Source organism: Diabrotica virgifera, chromosome 1, assembly GCF_917563875.1.
Source record: "Diabrotica virgifera virgifera chromosome 1, PGI_DIABVI_V3a".
In the NCBI taxonomy this organism is placed as follows: domain Eukaryota; kingdom Metazoa; phylum Arthropoda; class Insecta; order Coleoptera; family Chrysomelidae; genus Diabrotica; species Diabrotica virgifera.
In genome coordinates this window covers 284,272,070-284,292,358 of record NC_065443.1, presented here as the reverse complement: position 1 = coordinate 284,292,358, position 20,289 = coordinate 284,272,070, and the positions used below count along the sequence as shown (strand labels likewise).

Sequence of the window (20,289 nt, the reverse complement as noted above, 5' to 3'; positions counted from 1 at the left end):
CCATACTGTCATATATAAACTAAAAAGGGGTAGTTCCCTGGATTGGCTGTATACCTTATAGTTAAACAAACTGGAACATGAAGTAAAAACCACTTCTATGTAAAAGGTATATTTACTAAAAATTTTTAGAATCCCAATGGATTCAATAAAATGAGTTCATCAGAACGTATTCAAACCTATCGGTCCATCATCAGTGATCTAAAATCAAATAAGTAATCCCACTATTAAAATTAAAAAGATGGTTGAAATTGTGAAAGTTAAAAAATGTGGTTATGATTACTTACTTGAATACTTGCAAAATAGCCCCAGAACCAAACAATGGTTGTGATTATAAATAAATCTACATTATGTTGAAATAAATTTAAAATGGCTAAACGCCGATGTTAAAGGATTAAACCTCTGGGAACATGGTGAAACTCTACCCGAGGACCCAATCAACCATCTTCGGTCAAGGATGACTACTAAGTGTCAAAGCTATGTAAGGAAATGCTTGATGTGACATTGACAGTAAAGGAAGAAGGTAGTCGAATTTTCTAGGAATTTTAAAAACAAAGTCATGATCCAGAAGAAGATATGTTAAAGCTTTTAATATCTGAAATTGTCTGTTAATTAAATCTATTGTTGTTTAAAATTAAAAGATAATGTGTTTTACAAAATAAAATTATTTTAACTGTAGGTAACTACAAATTGACTGTATCAAATAAAATTAACCTGATCAAAAAATTACAATATGATAAAGTGAGCTGATTAGTAGTAATAACAGAAATAAAATTAAATAAGTGGTGTTATAGAAGAAGTTTTAAATTTTGAAAAGGGATATTATTATATCAAGAAATTTATATGTCCACATCATGTGTATTGGTGGTTGTATAGGTAGTAGGGAAATTATTGTTTGGATGTAGGTGAAAATTAAAAAATTTTTATATAGATTGGAGTTAGGATAAAGTCAATCTGATAGTAGAAAATGTGATTCAGGAATGCAATTATTATGGAACAGTTTTAATGAAATTGAGAAAATTCTTGTGACAAACTGGTGAATATGTAAAATTGATAATAAATAATTGTAGGAAAACAGGTTGCCCAGTTGATACAAACTAAAATTTAATTAGTATAGAAAACAATAGGTGTAATGAATGAAATAGAATTAATAAAACAAAATTAAGAGAATGAATATTGTTATAATTTGATTAAAGAATGACTGAGTTTAACTGTGATAAATGAAATAAAGTGATGAAATGTTAGATGTGAAGATAAAAAATATATTTGGAAAAGGTCAAAGACAAAAAGCAAAGGAGTGTGAAGTAGGGTCAAAGCATAGGTGAAATGAGTGAAAGAGAAAGATTGGAGAGTTGGGTATGAGGGTTGAACTGAATGAAGAAAAGAAATGAAAGAAGTGTGAAAAGAGGGTATGGTAAATTAATTAGGTTTTGATTAAGAGGAGTTCATGTGGTTAGTAATGATTAGTATGTGTAAGGAGTTTGGAGCCAATAAGGGAACGAAGAAGATAGTTGACAGTGGGTAAATAGGATGAAGAAGATAGCAGATAGGATAGGAAAAGGGAAGGTATAACAAAGTAATAGGAATTATGAAAATAATTGACGGTGAATGGGGACAAAATTGCGGTTAAGGGATGTTTGTCGGTTAACACAATTGGGACTTTTCTTTAGGTCTTTGACAATTTCCAAATCCTCGTATAAGTCTAAACGGAGTGTATTTTTTTTGTTGAATGTTGTGTATCAACTGGACCCCATCAGGAATCTTAAGTTCGTGTTTATTGACCTTTGAATGGTGTGAAAAAGCTGAAGTGGTATCTCTCTTACTGTGTTCTGCCGATCGGGTGGAAAGAGATCTATAAGTTCTACCAATGTAGGTAGCATCGCAGTCTGAACAAGAGAGTCTGTATACCCCACTACGGCTCATGTAATGGATAGGGTCTTTGGTGTTAGTTAAGCTTTTATTGAGGGTGTTATTGACTTTAAATGAGATTTTGATGTTATCACAAGAATTAGAAATGATTTGTTTGACTCTTTCAGATAATTTGGAGTTATTAAACGGTAAGGAGGCATAAATTGGAGTAGTTGTGGAAGATGATGAGAAAGCGGATTGTTGAAGTAACTTAAGTTCTCTTTTCTGTTGAAGTTTATGGATGATGTCTGGGTCATAACCATTGTTAACTGCAATTTGTTTGATGATGTTCAGTTCTTTGTTAAATTCAGGTGTAGATAGAGGAATAGAGTTTAATCTATGTATAAAGCTACGAAATGCAGAAAGTTTATGTGAAAGAGGATGGTTAGAAGTGGAATGGATAACGTGATCAGTCTGTGTAGGTTTACGGTAGATACCAAAGTTGAAGTGGTCATCTAGTCTGGTAATAGATATGTCCAAGAAGTTAATGGAGTTAGAAGATTCTAGTTCCATGGTAAATGTGATTTTAGGATGGATTAGATTGATTTTATGAAGTAAGTTGTGAGCTGAGTCGGAGTTACCAGATATGAGGACTAAAATGTCATCTACATAACGAAACCAATGTAATATCTCTGGATTTTTTGTGATATGATTGGATTCTAAATGATCCATAAAGACATCAGCTAAGAAAGGGGATAAGCAACTTCCCATTGCTAAACCATCTGGTTGTTGATAAAAGTTGTTGTTGAAGACAAAGTAATCTTGAGATAGGCAGATTTTGAGAATGTTTATAATAGATGAAGTGGTAGTGGAGGTCACCGAATTATTTAAAAGAAGCGAGTTGACCAGACTAATCGATTCATTTTTTGGGACTGAAGTGAATAAATTGCTAACATCAAAAGACAACATGACGATATTCGGATTAAGATTGACAAGTTGAAGTTTTTCAACTAATTGGCGAGAATTCAAAACAGTAAACTGTGGGGTGAAGTTAATAAAATTTTTAATAATGTTAAGAATGAATTTGGATAAAATAGAGACTGGAGTATTGATGAAACTGACAACGGGACGAATGGGAATGTCAACCTTGTGTATCTTTGGTAAACCGTATAACCTGGGAGTGAGTGGATTAGACGGAATTTTGGTGTAAGGTGCTTCATATACAGAGAAGAAATCAGTAAACTGTTTAAGATTGTTTTTCATTTTTGAAACAAAAAGTTTAAGTTTGAGTTAATTTTATTTGATACAGTCAATTTGTAGTTACCTACAGTTAAAATAATTTTATTTTGTAAAACACATTATCTTTTAATTTTAAACAACAATAGATTTAATTAACAGACAATTTCAGATATTAAAAGCTTTAACATATCTTCTTCTGGATCATGACTTTGTTTTTAAAATTCCTAGAAAATTCGACTACCTTCTTCCTTTACTGTCAATGTCACATCAAGCATTTCCTTACATAGCTTTGACACTTAGTAGTCATCCTTGACCGAAGATGGTTGATTGGGTCCTCGGGTAGAGTTTCACCATGTTCCCAGAGGTTTAATCCTTTAACATCGGCGTTTAGCCATTTTAAATTTATTTCAACATAATGTAGATTTATTTATAATCACAACCATTGTTTGGTTCTGGGGCTATTTTGCAAGTATTCAAGTAAGTAATCATAACCACATTTTTTAACTTTCACAATTTCAACCATCTTTTTAATTTTAATAGTGGGATTACTTATTTGATTTTAGATCACTGATGATGGACCGATAGGTTTGAAAACGTTCTGATGAACTCATTTTATTGAATCCATTGGGATTCTAAAAATTTTTAGTAAATATACCTTTTACATAGAAGTGGTTTTTACTTCATGTTCCAGTTTGTTTAACTATAAGGTATACAGCCAATCCAGGGAACTACCCCTTTTTAGTTTATATATGACAGTATGGTCAACTTGGCTCTACAATACTTGCGATTAGCCACACAACGGAGCAACATAAAGCTGGACATATGGTTCATATCCAGATGTTTACATAATAAAGTCTTCCCAACATTCTGTAGAGTTAGAACTTCCAATAATGTACATCCCAACATCAGGAACGCTATGCAGACTAAACTCATGAAGAAAGAGATTTGTAAACATAGCAAACTGAACTACATTGACTGTAAGCTAAAGGTAACATATGATTCTCTACTCGAAACTTTACATTATATTAATCTTAATACTTTCTTGTCTGACGTTCAGGATAAGGTAGATCGTTCACATTCAGTTAAATTCAACCGAGTCAATAATAAATTACAACATTTAGTTAACAATAAGATTAGACTTGATCAACAAAAAGCTTCCCATAACAAAAGTTTTTCCAATTTTCGATTCCATCCAAGAATCAAAAATCTCTCAAATGTCCAATTTTCAGATGACGAATTAAAACTCTTAAACCTCGGTCTTAAACACTCCATTCCCACCAATCTATCTATTAGAGATCTTGAGAGTCTTTCCATAGAGACCGACACTGTTATTCAAAATCTTTCCATTTCACTTACACAAAAAACATCAATCAGAAACTCTTGCATCCAAACTATCAACAAATTCAAAACTAAACTTCTCTCTAATAACAATTCTTCTATTTCCAACATCAATTCCTCTTCTACTTCCACGTCATCTTCATCTTTTCCCAATTTTTCATTTAACAAGTCTAAATCCCTTCTATCCACACTCAAATCTATTAAAAATAAAATCAAAAACCAACACCTCATTTTTAGTAAAGCAGATAAGGGTAACTGCCTTGTTATTTTAGACCAACAACTATACATCGACAAAGTCACATCATTCCTAAATAACAATAATTTTAATCTTCTCCCTGTTGATCCTTCAAAATCTTTTGTTTCAAAAATGAAAAACAATCTTAAACAGTTTACTGATTTCTTCTCTGAATATGAAGCACCTTACACCAAAATTCCGTCTAATCCACTCACTCCCAGGTTATACGGTTTACCAAAGATACACAAGGTTGACATTCCCATTCGTCCCGTTGTCAGTTTCATCAATACTCCAGTCTCTATTTTATCCAAATTCATTCTTAACATTATTAAAAATTTTATTAACTTCACCCCACAGTTTACTGTTTTGAATTCTCGCCAATTAGTTGAAAAACTTCAACTTGTCAATCTTAATCCGAATATCGTCATGTTGTCTTTTGATGTTAGCAATTTATTCACTTCAGTCCCAAAAAATGAATCGATTAGTCTGGTCAACTCGCTTCTTTTAAATAATTCGGTGACCTCCACTACCACTTCATCTATTATAAACATTCTCAAAATCTGCCTATCTCAAGATTACTTTGTCTTCAACAACAACTTTTATCAACAACCAGATGGTTTAGCAATGGGAAGTTGCTTATCCCCTTTCTTAGCTGATGTCTTTATGGATCATTTAGAATCCAATCATATCACAAAAAATCCAGAGATATTACATTGGTTTCGTTATGTAGATGACATTTTAGTCCTCATATCTGGTAACTCCGACTCAGCTCACAACTTACTTCATAAAATCAATCTAATCCATCCTAAAATCACATTTACCATGGAACTAGAATCTTCTAACTCCATTAACTTCTTGGACATATCTATTACCAGACTAGATGACCACTTCAACTTTGGTATCTACCGTAAACCTACACAGACTGATCACGTTATCCATTCCACTTCTAACCATCCTCTTTCACATAAACTTTCTGCATTTCGTAGCTTTATACATAGATTAAACTCTATTCCTCTATCTACACCTGAATTTAACAAAGAACTGAACATCATCAAACAAATTGCAGTTAACAATGGTTATGACCCAGACATCATCCATAAACTTCAACAGAAAAGAGAACTTAAGTTACTTCAACAATCCGCTTTCTCATCATCTTCCACAACTACTCCAATTTATGCCTCCTTACCGTTTAATAACTCCAAATTATCTGAAAGAGTCAAACAAATCATTTCTAATTCTTGTGATAACATCAAAATCTCATTTAAAGTCAATAACACCCTCAATAAAAGCTTAACTAACACCAAAGACCCTATCCATTACATGAGCCGTAGTGGGGTATACAGACTCTCTTGTTCAGACTGCGATGCTACCTACATTGGTAGAACTTATAGATCTCTTTCCACCCGATCGGCAGAACACAGTAAGAGAGATACCACTTCAGCTTTTTCACACCATTTAAAGGTCAATAAACACGAACTTAAGATTCCTGATGGGGTCCAGTTGATACACAACATTCAACAAAAAAATACACTCCGTTTAGACTTATACGAGGATTTGGAAATTGTCAAAGACCTAAAGAAAAGTCCCAATTGTGTTAACCGACAAACATCCCTTAACCGCAATTTTGTCCCCATTCACCGTCAATTATTTTCATAATTCCTATTACTTTGTTATACCTTCCCTTTTCCTATCCTATCTGCTATCTTCTTCATCCTATTTACCCACTGTCAACTATCTTCTTCGTTCCCTTATTGGCTCCAAACTCCTTACACATACTAATCATTACTAACCACATGAACTCCTCTTAATCAAAACCTAATTAATTTACCATACCCTCTTTTCACACTTCTTTCATTTCTTTTCTTCATTCAGTTCAACCCTCATACCCAACTCTCCAATCTTTCTCTTTCACTCATTTCACCTATGCTTTGACCCTACTTCACACTCCTTTGCTTTTTGTCTTTGACCTTTTCCAAATATATTTTTTATCTTCACATCTAACATTTCATCACTTTATTTCATTTATCACAGTTAAACTCAGTCATTCTTTAATCAAATTATAACAATATTCATTCTCTTAATTTTGTTTTATTAATTCTATTTCATTCATTACACCTATTGTTTTCTATACTAATTAAATTTTAGTTTGTATCAACTGGGCAACCTGTTTTCCTACAATTATTTATTATCAATTTTACATATTCACCAGTTTGTCACAAGAATTTTCTCAATTTCATTAAAACTGTTCCATAATAATTGCATTCCTGAATCACATTTTCTACTATCAGATTGACTTTATCCTAACTCCAATCTATATAAAAATTTTTTAATTTTCACCTACATCCAAACAATAATTTCCCTACTACCTATACAACCACCAATACACATGATGTGGACATATAAATTTCTTGATATAATAATATCCCTTTTCAAAATTTAAAACTTCTTCTATAACACCACTTATTTAATTTTATTTCTGTTATTACTACTAATCAGCTCACTTTATCATATTGTAATTTTTTGATCAGGTTAATTTTATTTGATACAGTCAATTTGTAGTTACCTACAGTTAAAATAATTTTATTTTGTAAAACACATTATCTTTTAATTTTAAACAACAATAGATTTAATTAACAGACAATTTCAGATATTAAAAGCTTTAACATATCTTCTTCTGGATCATGACTTTGTTTTTAAAATTCCTAGAAAATTCGACTACCTTCTTCCTTTACTGTCAATGTCACATCAAGCATTTCCTTACATAGCTTTGACACTTAGTAGTCATCCTTGACCGAAGATGGTTGATTGGGTCCTCGGGTAGAGTTTCACCATGTTCCCAGAGGTTTAATCCTTTAACATCGGCGTTTAGCCATTTTAAATTTATTTCAACATAATGTAGATTTATTTATAATCACAACCATTGTTTGGTTCTGGGGCTATTTTGCAAGTATTCAAGTAAGTAATCATAACCACATTTTTTAACTTTCACAATTTCAACCATCTTTTTAATTTTAATAGTGGGATTACTTATTTGATTTTAGATCACTGATGATGGACCGATAGGTTTGAAAACGTTCTGATGAACTCATTTTATTGAATCCATTGGGATTCTAAAAATTTTTAGTAAATATACCTTTTACATAGAAGTGGTTTTTACTTCATGTTCCAGTTTGTTTAACTATAAGGTATACAGCCAATCCAGGGAACTACCCCTTTTTAGATAAAATTTTAAATTTACCCCTCACCCCTCTCCGTGGTGGGTCGTGTTTAGTATCATTCGATAGATTTTTGAAAAATATTGTGCACGTATTTTTTAGTTTTTCGATCTGTCATTCATTTCGCGAAATATTCCCCAAGTAGCAATTTTTCGACGCATTGGTTGTCAGTACAAACAAATGCACTGTATACAACGTTGCCCGAGAGCATTTTCAGTTGTTTCGGCCAACGTCCCCTATCCCGACTGACATTACGATGTTACAACCTTTAGTTATACGGGCAACTAATTTATTACCATTGTGACAACTACATATCACAGTTCAGTTTTTTCAACAATCGCAACGACTTAAAAATGTTATAATGCTAAACTAATTTAAGCCCTGGCCGACTCTAGTTGAGTAGTTGTCTGTCACGTTACGACCCTGTGTTGTTCTAGAGGTGTGACACCTCTAGAGGAGAAAAAGAATTTACTTTATAACCTTATTTTTTTATTATTATTATATATTTTATTTTGATGGAAATTTTCGATTTATTTAACAACCTGTTTATTTGTTTTTTTAATAGCTGGTTTCCATTCCATTGTTTTTTCAGTAGATTTGAGATTTGATAACATCTTTGTATCAGCTTTCGTAGACAGGGTTGCCAGGTCAGTTTTTACTCTTTCAGTAGTTTTGTTTTCACAAAATCAGTAGATTATTTATAGGCCATGTAAATATACAGTAATACAAGTGATATGCTCATCCGTCCTAAATGTCCCAAGAGGAATTCCACAAAATTGGAAACCTAATTATTCCAAACCACCAACTGATAATTACCATTTTTTAGCTAAAATCTACTAAATCAAAAACTAAAATATACTTAAGGATTTTTGGGATATATTTGGGATTTTTTATAATAAAAACAACAGCTAACTTAAGGGGATAGGCGCAAAATGTCGTCTGTTAAAATGTTCAATGTATTTTAAATGTTTTCATTTTTTGCGAATCCTTAGAAAACTAATAAGTATTTTTGAAAAATTTAAACGCACAAAGAAAGATTACACGTTATTACCGAGGACCGAAAGTCCCTGAAAACTTCTATAATGTTTATTTTAATAAGTTACAGGGGTGAAAAAAAAAAAGAAAAATTTAGTGTGACTTTTAATTCCAAATATCTCGTTCAAAAGAAACGTTTTGGTTTTTCTAAATAATGCAGTCTTTCATTCTGCGTTTAAATTTGTCAAAATACCTATTATAGTTTCCTCATGATTCGAAAAAAATGGATCAAATTCTGTTGAAATATACCAAAAATCTACTAAAAAATATTGCCTACTAATGGTTTGTTTTTAACAAAGAGGAGTGATTCAAATTTACCGCGCTGTAATGCTTGTTTGTAATTGGTCCAACTGCAGGCAAGTTTACTCCACTCTTATAAAATTTTGACACTAATGACATTTATCAAATTTTGACACTAGTGAAATTTCATAGGTTAGTTAAGTTATACCGGCGATTTTTTGTGTTAACTGTGTTATTCCTTTAATGATTGTTAGTCTGCTTTTATATAAAAAGCAGTCGTTTTAGAACTCTTTAGCGACGTATTAATATAATATAATATTTATGGATTACCGTTGAGGGCCGACATAATCAACCAAAAAAGAAGATGTACTTGGTTATTATTCTAGTGACTTTCTTAGGCGTGAATCTGCCTTTTAAGTTTACTCCTCCTGGTTAAAAAATAAACTATAGAATGTTTTAAAAAATATCAAAAATCTACCAAAAAAGTAGAAATCTACTAAATGTGGCAACGCTGTTAATGAGAATGATACACTTTTGACACTGGTCACATGACCTCTGTCACCCAATAAGAGGGTGCATTCTAAAATGGTTTTGATAGTCGGCGCGGTCGGGTTTAGTTGGCGATTGGACTTTTCAAGTTGTCTTATCCGTCTAAGGTTGGTTATAAGGTATTGTTTTAGTAATATTGGTAATATTGTTTAATGCGTCATTTTGGTTTTACTTGAGATTTTTGGGATGTAAAGAAAATGAAAACACAGAATATAAAAAATGCAGGCATTTTCTGATACCTTTAAAAGCACCATCAATACATTAAATTTATACAGAACATCTTTAACATAAATTTTGACTTTTATATTAAAATTTGATTTTTTAAATTTGCATATTTTTTGTCAAAAATGTCATAAAAAAAGGAGCGCGTGTGTTTTTTAAAGGTGAAATATCCATATTTGACGGTAATCTGAGATGCGTTTATAAATTTCACATCAGGTAATAAGTCCTTTATGTATTTATATAAATTTAAATACCCAATACGATGTCAAAACAGTTTATTTTTTGGTTTTCGCATTCACCATACAGGTGTTAAAAATATAGGTAAAAAAACATAACTAGTCTGACTCCTTGAGCAACCATTGCACGCGGAGGTGCTTTTTATAGTCGCTTCAGTTGTCTTATGCAACGCTTACGAAACGACGTTGCTTACAGGAGGTTGCCTAGGCAACGTCAAGACAACTCAAAAATCGTCCACCAAATCAGTGCAGAATAGGGTCGTCTTCTAGGCAATAACAACGTTGTAAGAAAACGTTGCCACGCGGTAGAAAACGTTGTCGCGTCGACAAATTGCTACTTGGGTCGCTTTTTTCTTGTGAAATTTTGGGACTCGCCCATTTCCTTACGCCCCGCTCAAATCGTCAGATTTTTAAAATATACACTGTTTTGCATGTACTTAACTTACCTTATGTTAATCTGACGATTTCGAGTATTTCTAGGGATAGATTTTTTTTTCGGCCCCTCCTTAACGAACTCCCCTGCATTAAGAACCAATATATGGTAAAGGTTCAATTTCAGGGTAAAAGTTTTCTCCCCATGTAACAATTTGACGCGCTCGAGTAACTGCAAAAATCCCCGCTTGGGCTCCCCTACCATAAGTAAAATATATTTTTGGAGACGGATGGAATATTCGTAATATGAGAAAATGAAATATGAACCAGTCATAATCCTGTCAAGTTTTTTTTTATTAATTTCGAACGACTATTGTTATGTAAATTAATACTTTACACTAATGAGAAAAGAGGTATGATTCTAAATCATTGTAAAATTTCGAAGGAAAAGATTTTTCCGATTAAATGTAAGTAAACAAAAGAGAAATAGAGTACGAAGTTCTTATATCTCCCTCCACTATAATCAAGTGGCGGGAAAACTTTCCCTCGGGATTTATCCGAATAAGTTGATTAAGTCTTTGTGTTCCATTATTCTTTTTCGAAGGAGCTTGGGTAAGGCCCTTCATTGTTGTCCGGCGAAGTTAAGTGCGGAGTATTGTTGCGGAAGATTTGGAACTCGTAGGGATTTAGATGAAATAGGAATATTCACGCTGCGAACTGTTTGAAGTCGGCAAATTGAGGAACTTTTTGTTGGGGCTTTTGTTGCTGCAAATACTAACTACCGAGCTGTATTTATTTATTTAGAGTATAGACCACAGACTTGTTACAAAACTAAACCCGACAAGATTTTAATAAATTGAGAAGAGAAACTATTTTGCATAAATCGTTGAAAGACTGATTAATTTTGTACACACTTGAATAATCAAGGAAATGAAAAAATTGTATAACAAAGTGTGTAAAAAGTATCTATTTATTTCCTTAGCTAAGCACTTGCGATAAAATTGGCATCATCGGAGCAATACAAGATTAAAAAGTACCACTACTTAAGGTCATGTTCGTAAACATCTTCACATTATCTATCTGCATTTCAGTATGTATAAATAATGTAAAGTAGGAAAAATGAAAAATTACTCACGAACGAAAATATATAAAACACGCTCTATTTTTATGTCACCGTGTCACAAAAAAAATTGGCCAACGCAGAACGCAAGTACATGTTAATAATTATATAAACTGATCTTATAATACCGGTACTGATTCATAATATTTTCTGGAACATAGAAAAGATGTGTTTAATAATATTAAACATGCTAAACATAATATTAAACAATAATATTAAACATCCTCCATGCAAAAATGAAAGCTTTGGAGTAGGTGATCTTGTTTGGCTCTATAATCGACAACGTCGTCGAGGTTTGTCTCCTAAATTACAAAGACAATGTATGAAATTAAATAGAAAATAAATGAGGAATATACCGAATAAAGAAGTTGCCAAAAGGTAAACCAAAAGGGGGAATTTCTTCTAATTTAGTTGACTGACTATTCCTCTTTGGCCATGATGGTTGGGTGATATGCCTACGCTATGAGCAAAGTTGTAATGTGTTTGTAATGTTTTTGTGGCTGTTTTTCCATGTTTTATCTATTTTTTCTGTTTGGGGGTTGTATGAAGAACAACTGGAGTGCATACGCATATAGTACCAAAAATGAAAAGTTACCCATAAGCGATCATATTATCATAACCCATAAGCGGTCAGTCAACTAAATTAGAAGAAATTCCCCCTTTTGGTTTACCTTTTGGCAACTTCTTTATTCGGTATATTCCTCATTTATTTTCTATTTAATTTCATACATTGTCTTTGTAATTTAGGAGACAAACCTCGACGACGTTGTCGATTATAGAGCCAAACAAGATCACCTACTCCAAAGCTTTCATTCTTGCATGGAGGATCATATTGATGTTTCACTCACTCATTGATAATTGGCTGTCTGGATGTGATGTCGGGCAAGTTCATGAATGTTGTTCATTCGTAACTTCAGGCAGTCGACATATTCTTCTCCTGAACATGTTTCTCGGAAGGTCAGCAGCCAAACTCTAGGTTTCACTTGACGACCCAACATCAGGCAGGTTGGAGTCTGACTGTAGTTTCATTCACGGCCGAGTGGTAGGCCATTAGGTGTAAGTGAATGTGCTGGTCTCAATTTCACTGATGCTCGGATACAACTTTGGATAATCGTTTACCCATCGTTCGGTTCATCCTCTCGACCATTTCATAATATGATTGAGAATGCAGGGGTTGCGGAAGATTTGGAACTAGTAGGGATTTAGATGAAATAGGAATATTCACGCTGCGAACTGGTCCAAGTCGGCAAATTGAGGAACTTTTTGTTGGGCTTTTGCTTTTGTTGCTGCAAATACTAACTACCAAGCTGTATTTATTTATTTAGAGTATATACCGTAGAGTTACAAGACTAAACCCTACAAGATTTTAATAAATTGAGAAGAGAAAGTATCTTGTATAAGACTGATAAATTTTGTCCACACTTAAATGAATCAAGGAAATGAAAAAATTGTATATCAAAGTGTGTAATAGTATATTAAGTATGGAGAACGGTAAGGGTTTTATACCGATCGAAGACAATTGTTTGGAGGAGGAGCGGAGCGACGACTCCAATTATTGTCTGAGATCGGTTACCCTTAACGTTCGACATGCTTATAACGTTTTTTGCACGATTGATACCATTATAAAGTATATAAAACTTCGTCCATTACAAGTAAAATCAAATAATTTGTTCTTAAGATACGCCAAAGGAAAATGTTGTGCTCAAGTAATAGGGAAAGGGACAATCGGGGGCTGGCCTTCTCAAATTGCCAAATTCTTAAATTTGCCTAATCCCGAGAACTATACTGGCCATTCGTTCAGGAGGACATCAGCAACACTTTTGGCTAAATAAAGGTGTTGATGTCCTCGGATTAAAGCGTCATGGAGGTTGGCGTTCATCGACAGTGGCAGAAAGCTATGTAGAAGATTCTCTTCAAAATAAAATAGATTTTGCCGAAAAAATATTGTGCAATACTAGTAATACTACTAATGTATGCGATTCTGCAGGAGTTTCTGTTAGAAGTGAAACCACAGCCCAAACAAGTGGGAGTTCATTAAATAATTTAACAAATTGTACCATAAGTTTCAATATTAATAAATAATTCGTTAGTTTTCTTTATTCTTTCAAAAAATAAATTAAAATTAAGAGATTTTTTAACTCGACGGTAAGTGAATTACTTACCGTCGAGTTGGAGTGCTTACCGTCGAGTTGGAGTACTTACCGTCGAGTTGGATTACTTACCGTCAAGTTGCTAGTAAATGTCACCTACTGACGTAAAATCTGTCACGGTAAACAGTCAAAAATGATCAATCGTGCAAAAAGAGTATTTATTTCCTTAGCTAAGCGCTTGCGATAAAATTGTCATAATCTGAGCTAATGATCAATAGAAGATTAAAAGGTACCACTACTTAGGGTCATGTTCGTGAACATCTTCACATTTAGCTGCATTACAATATATACGTATAAATTATGTAAAGTAGGAAAAATGAGAGATTACCCATTGGTTTAAGACTATATTACGTTTTCGAGAAAGTATTTTAAGACAGCTGATTCTTTAATATATTGTTCCCTATGCTTCCTCGAACACCGTACCGGCCATCTGGCTGCTGATACAGGTTGCGTTCATTACTGCGCAGCACACTTGTACAGGTAAATACAAAATCAGGTTGATTGATTAGTGTGATAAAGCTTAGTAGATCCGCTATAGTAATAGATAGCAATAAAAGTTAATAATGTAGCCAATTTTGAGCTTCACATTACAAAATTAGTTAGAATGTTACATCGTGTTCGATAACATAGTAGCAGACCAAACTTTTGTTTTTTTTTTAAACGGAACACCCTATATTTTATTTTATACCTACTCAAAATCTTCTTAACTTCTCTACCACAAAAATATAAAGGTTTGTTGTGTTATACAGGGTATTTAGAAAGTTATAACCAATGTTTTATGGAAGTCGTAATAAGTTCAGTTCCCTGTATAAATAAAAATAAACACAACAGCAATGGTTTATTGGTGCCATATTTTTTTGTTGATTGTCAAAATTTCTAAAAATGGTTGATATTGCTAATTTTCTTTATATCGAAGACAGGGTGAGTCAAAACGCAAGTACAATATTTTCTCAGAAATTTTAAATGGAACACCCTTTATTTTATATCACTATCGAAAAGTACCATTACCGTACTTTAATTTTTGGATAATATTCCCTATGTCTAAAAGCCATAGGGAATATTATCCAAAAATTAAAGTACGGCAATGGTCTATGTCTAAAAGACATATTCCCTATGTCTAAAAGACATAGGGAATATTATCCAAAAATTAAAGTACGGTAATGGTACTTTTCGATGTGATATAAAATACAGGGTGTTCCATTTAAAATTTCTGAGAAAAGAATGTACTTGCGCTTTGACTCACCCTGTATTCGATATAAAGAAAATTAGCAATATCAACAATTCTTAAAAATTTTCACAATCAACAAAAAAATATGACACCAATAAACCATAGCTGTCGTGCTTATTTTTATTTATACAGGGAGCTGAACTTCTTACGGTTTTCATAGAAAATTTTTTATAACTTTGTAAAAGCCCTGTATAACATAACAAACCTTTATATTTTTGTGATGGGGAAGTTAAGAGGATTTCGAGTATAAAATAGAATATAGGGTGTTCCATTTAAAAAAACATAAGTTTGATCTGCCACTATATTATAACACCTTGTAACATTCTAACTAATTTTGTAATGTGAAGCTCAAAGTTAGCTACAATTTTTGTTATTAACTTTTATTGCTATCTATTACTATAGCGGATCTACTAAGCTCTATCACACTAATCAATCACCCTGATTTTGTATTTACCTATATACTTCTTACGAAATCAAACAGATGAAATAGAGAATGTGGAAAAATCCCCTTACGAACAATTCACACATCCACCATTTCGGGCTGGGAAAAATTTTTCGAATAGAATCAAAAATCCAAACACCAGTTCTTAGAAATGTGTTTCGCCCTCTTCAACCTCTCTGGGCTCATCAGTAAAGATGAGAGGTTGAATATCTTTAGACACATTCCAATCTGTTTGATTTCGTACGAGTGGTCGTCAAACCATTAACCTTGGATCTTTTGATCACTGAGTGTGTTTCAAGCATCTACATCTTATGTTTTTAAATATATACTTCTTATTAATGCAAGTTACCTACCATTTTCGAAAACAAACAAATAAAATATACAATGCGGAAAAATCCCTTTACGAATAATTCACACATCCACTACTTCGGGCTGGGAAATTTTTTTTGAATAGAATCAAAAATCCAAACCCCAGTTCTTAGAAATGAAATTTTCGAGTTTTGCAAAACGGTTTTTTGTTAGAGGGAATATAACTGCTCATCGACACGTAGGAGCAATTCTGGAACATAATCTTACACCCTACCTTCAGACGCTTCTTCCATTTTTGCAGCAGGATAATGCAAGGTTACACATTCCGATAGTGACCATGGACTTCTAAGCAGGCTGGAGTCAATATTTTGCCCTGCCTCCTGGGATGCCAGATTTGTCTCCAATTGAACACGTGTGGCGCATGATCTGTTAAAGTCTTTTTAATTTAGAGCATCCTTCTCAAACTTTGGGAGCACTTCAGGAGCAGTTGAGTTAATTGGGGCATGGAACAAGATACCTCAGGAGAATAATGACCACCTAATCAGAAGAGAGCCCAAGCGCATCCAAGATTGTGTCGCTCACCGAGGTGCATCAATACATTAAGAATTGATTTACCCTTGTTATTTTAATCATGAAATTTTGATGGTTTGTTTATTTGCTACCCTGTATAATTGAACAAAACGTTTTTAGAATATAATAATTTTTAATGGCAGGGGAGCCCAAGCGGGGATTTTTGCAGTTACTCGAGCGCGTCAGATTATCACATGGGGAAAAACCTTATAACCTGTAAATGTACCTCTACCATATATTGGCTCTTAATACAGGGGAGTTCGTTAAGGGGGGTCCGACAAAAAAATCTATCCTTAGAAAAACTCGAAATCGTCAGATTAAGATAAGATAAGTTAAGTACCTGCAAAACAGTGTATATTGTATATTTCAAAAATCTGTCGATTAGGGCGTAAGGAAATGGATAAGTCACAAAGTTTCACAAAAAAAAGAGCGAATATTTCGCAAAATGAACGTCAGATCGAAAAACTAAAACATACCTGTTCAATATTTCTCAAAAATCTATCAAATGATACCAAACACGATCCCCCACGGAGAGGGTTGGGGGTAAATTTAAAATACAAACCCCGCGATATTTCGCGAACATCAGATTGAAAAATACAAGTATTCAATATTTTTCGAATGACACCAAACACGAGCCCCCCACGGATGTGGGGTGGGGGGTTACTTTAAAATCTTAAATAGGAGCCCCCATTTTTTATTGTAGATTTGAAATCCTTACGTAAAAATATGTAACTTTTATTCGAGACATTTTTTAGAATTATGGATAGATATATACTTAATCGGAAAAAACGATTGTTGGAAATGGAAAATTAAATTAAAAAATGGAAAGTCCCCCACTTTATTGAAAACTTAACTTAACTTTTTTTGGTTTTAAGACCTACTCAAATTTAGCATACTTAAAGAAATAAGATTTTTCTCGTGACACATCCCCCTCTAGGCCGAAACCAAATTTTTTGAGTAGTATGGACATCTATATTAATAACCTATATGTTTCTTGCAGCCGATTTTGATGATATACATAGTTCTAAACAAATGAAGATCAAAAAACGGTAAATTTTCATTTTTTTGGAAGTTATACTGCTTTACGCGCGATATGAGGGTGAAATTTTAATATGTTAAAACCTACGATCCGGGCGCATGCGCATTATAACTTTGTTCTGATTGGATGTTCAAATGACATTTCAAAAATTATTCAATATGGCGGCTGTGACACAGCTGTGGTTTCATAGAGAAATAAAAAGAATGTTGTTTTTATTTCTCTATGTGTGGTTTGATTATTTATGGTTGTTGCGTTTTGAAATTTGTGGGAAATGAAACAACAAACAAAAGTTAGTTAATAGTTATACTGCCTTTTTAAATAGTTTTCATATATATTTTTGGACTTTTGGACAAGGAAAACTCATTCTAATTTGGTAAGTAGTTTTTATTATAATCATATTGTAATTATACATTTGGATTAGGTTGGAATAAATTTATTTTCTCAAGAATGGGGATTTTAGAGAGAAATCCGAAATTAGGTCCGATTTTTATTTTTAAATTATGATTTTTTGGCGTAGATTTATTTATCTAGTAGGTATGTAATGATTTACATACTTAATTTGATTACCAACAAAAGTTCTACCAATCTTCATCTAATATATTGTTTTCTTACTGCTTTGTCATATTTTAATATTTTCTTCCACAAAAATGAAACTACATAATTTGATTAGGTAAATTCAGAACAACTGTCAAACAGTAAAACGTTCAGTTGCCATATTTTTCCATATGACAAATAATCTGTAATTTGATGAGTGAGTCTAGGCTTCGATTACGAATCAAAGCGTCCCCAAATTCGCGGGTTCTAATCCCGATGCAAGTTTTTATTTTTTTGTTTTTTATGCATTTTATGATTGTAAGTATATTTGTTATATAATTTTTTTCAGAAAATGCCTATTTAAAATTTTTGCCAACAATTATTATCGTTCAGAAATCATTTTTTCTTTGTGGCATTTTTCAATGTGTTTGTGTGCGTTTTATTCTTTTATTTTTAAAATTTTTGGAAAGTAGTAAGTATTAAAATTCGTTTAATATTTAAATGAAATATAAATAAACTGTTTAAAGTACATTATATCAATTTCGTTAAAATCACATATGTAATAGAAGTATAACTTCTTACGTGCGTACAAAGTACACACACATTCTTTTTTTGGTCTATTACTAAAAAGTGAAGCATTCTAAACAAATTTGAGAATAAGAAACTCATAAATCATATAAAAAACTTCACTGAATATGTCTATCCTTATTTGTTGCTTAGAAAATTGCAAAATAAATAATAAATTTTGAGATTTTATAAATGTTCATAACTTATGTAAAAATTAAGTTACAACCTTCTTATTACACGGAATGCTGAGACTTCTTGTGCTTAAATCGTATTTTAAATTTCAAAGCAATTGGTCAAATAGTTTAAAAGTTATTTAATTTGTTTATCCCAAATTCATTTTTTTGGAACACTGTAAGAAAAGTATGAGGTTACAGTAATACTTCGGACAGTTTATGAAAGAAAAACATTTATACTATTAACTTAATTAAAAAAAAAGACAAAAAATAATTTTAAACCGTGTAAAATTATTTTGCAAAAACATGTCGATTTTTTGCTTACTTATAAACAATTAAAATAACAATTAAAATAATAAAAACAATTGTCCTAGGACAATTAGGGACGAAGTTAGCCCCCCTTTTTTTAATTCACATGTTCTTGCAAAATAATTTTGCAATATTTAGAATTATTTTTTGTCATTTTTTTTAATTAAATTAATAGTGTAAATCTTCTTCTTTCATAAACTATCCAAAGTATTGCTATAACTTCATCATTTTCTGATTTATAGTGTTGCAAAAAAATTTAATTTGGGATAAACAAATTAAATAACTTTTAAACTGTTTGACCAATTGCTTTGAAATTTGGGATATAATTTAAGCACCAGTTGTCTCAGCATTCCGTTTAATAAGAAGGTTCTAAGTTAATTTTTACATAAGTTATGAATATTTATAAAAACTCAAAATTTATGATTTATTTTGCAATCTTCTGAGCAAACAATAAGGATAGACATATTCAGCGAACGCCATATTGAAGTTTTTATACGATTTATGAGTTTCTTACTCTCAAATTTGTTTAAAATGCTTAACTTTTTGGTAATAGACGAAAAAAGAGAAAATTTACCGTTTTTTGATCTTCATTTGTTTATAACTATGTATATCATCAAAATTGGCTGCAGGAAACATATAGGTTGTTATTATAGATGTCCATACTACTCAAAAAATTTGGTTTCGGCCTGGAGGGGTTGTGTCACCAATCGGATATTTTTTTTCCTTATTTCTCTAAACTAACTTTTCTCCCTATACAAAATACATTTTTTTATCTAGTAATTTAACAAACGCCCTACATTTTTTATGCCTTAAAGAAGGAGAGCACTGTAAAGAAAGACCACTAACGTTTATCGCTGATTAGATAGAGGTAGGTAACTACTAATAGAATATATTTATAATATATGAAAGCATAACCCCCAGAGACCTCACTCTTTCTTTTTAATTAGACCTTTCAACACTTTTGTCCTGTTAAGGCCAGCGATAAATTTTTATTTTAATAGGATTCTTTCTACCTTTTTCGCTTTCCCGCTCACCCTCATTTCTGGCGAACGACCATCCACTCCGGAGACGAGGGTTGTGACACAACTCCCTTTTTTACTAAACCGCACATATTCAACTTGTAAATGGTAAATCCCACCTTTAAAACGGGAGTCTTAATGTTGTTGGGTCAGCTCTTCACGGAAGTTTTTATGGACGGAAGAGGGTTTCTGTGTGTTAAATCGGGTAATGCAATCGGCGAATGCTCTGTTTTATTAAGATTAATGAGATTTTTAAGAGGAATAAGTATTAATTAACATTTTGTGGAGATTTATTTAGAAAAA

The 20,289-nt window shown here is 32.4% G+C and overlaps 1 protein-coding gene across 1 annotated transcript; it reads left to right on the top strand.

Annotated features, from left to right (window-relative positions):
* The first annotated feature begins 3,140 nt into the window (after positions 1-3,140).
* LOC126884870 (uncharacterized) lies at positions 3,141-7,803 on the top strand. The gene is made up of 2 exons (XM_050651180.1): positions 3,141-3,561; positions 3,648-7,803. Exon 2 carries the CDS (start codon positions 3,842-3,844, stop codon positions 6,311-6,313), a length of 2,472 nt encoding a protein of 823 aa, XP_050507137.1. The 5' UTR covers positions 3,141-3,561; positions 3,648-3,841; the 3' UTR covers positions 6,314-7,803.
* The last annotated feature ends 12,486 nt before the right edge of the window (positions 7,804-20,289 follow it).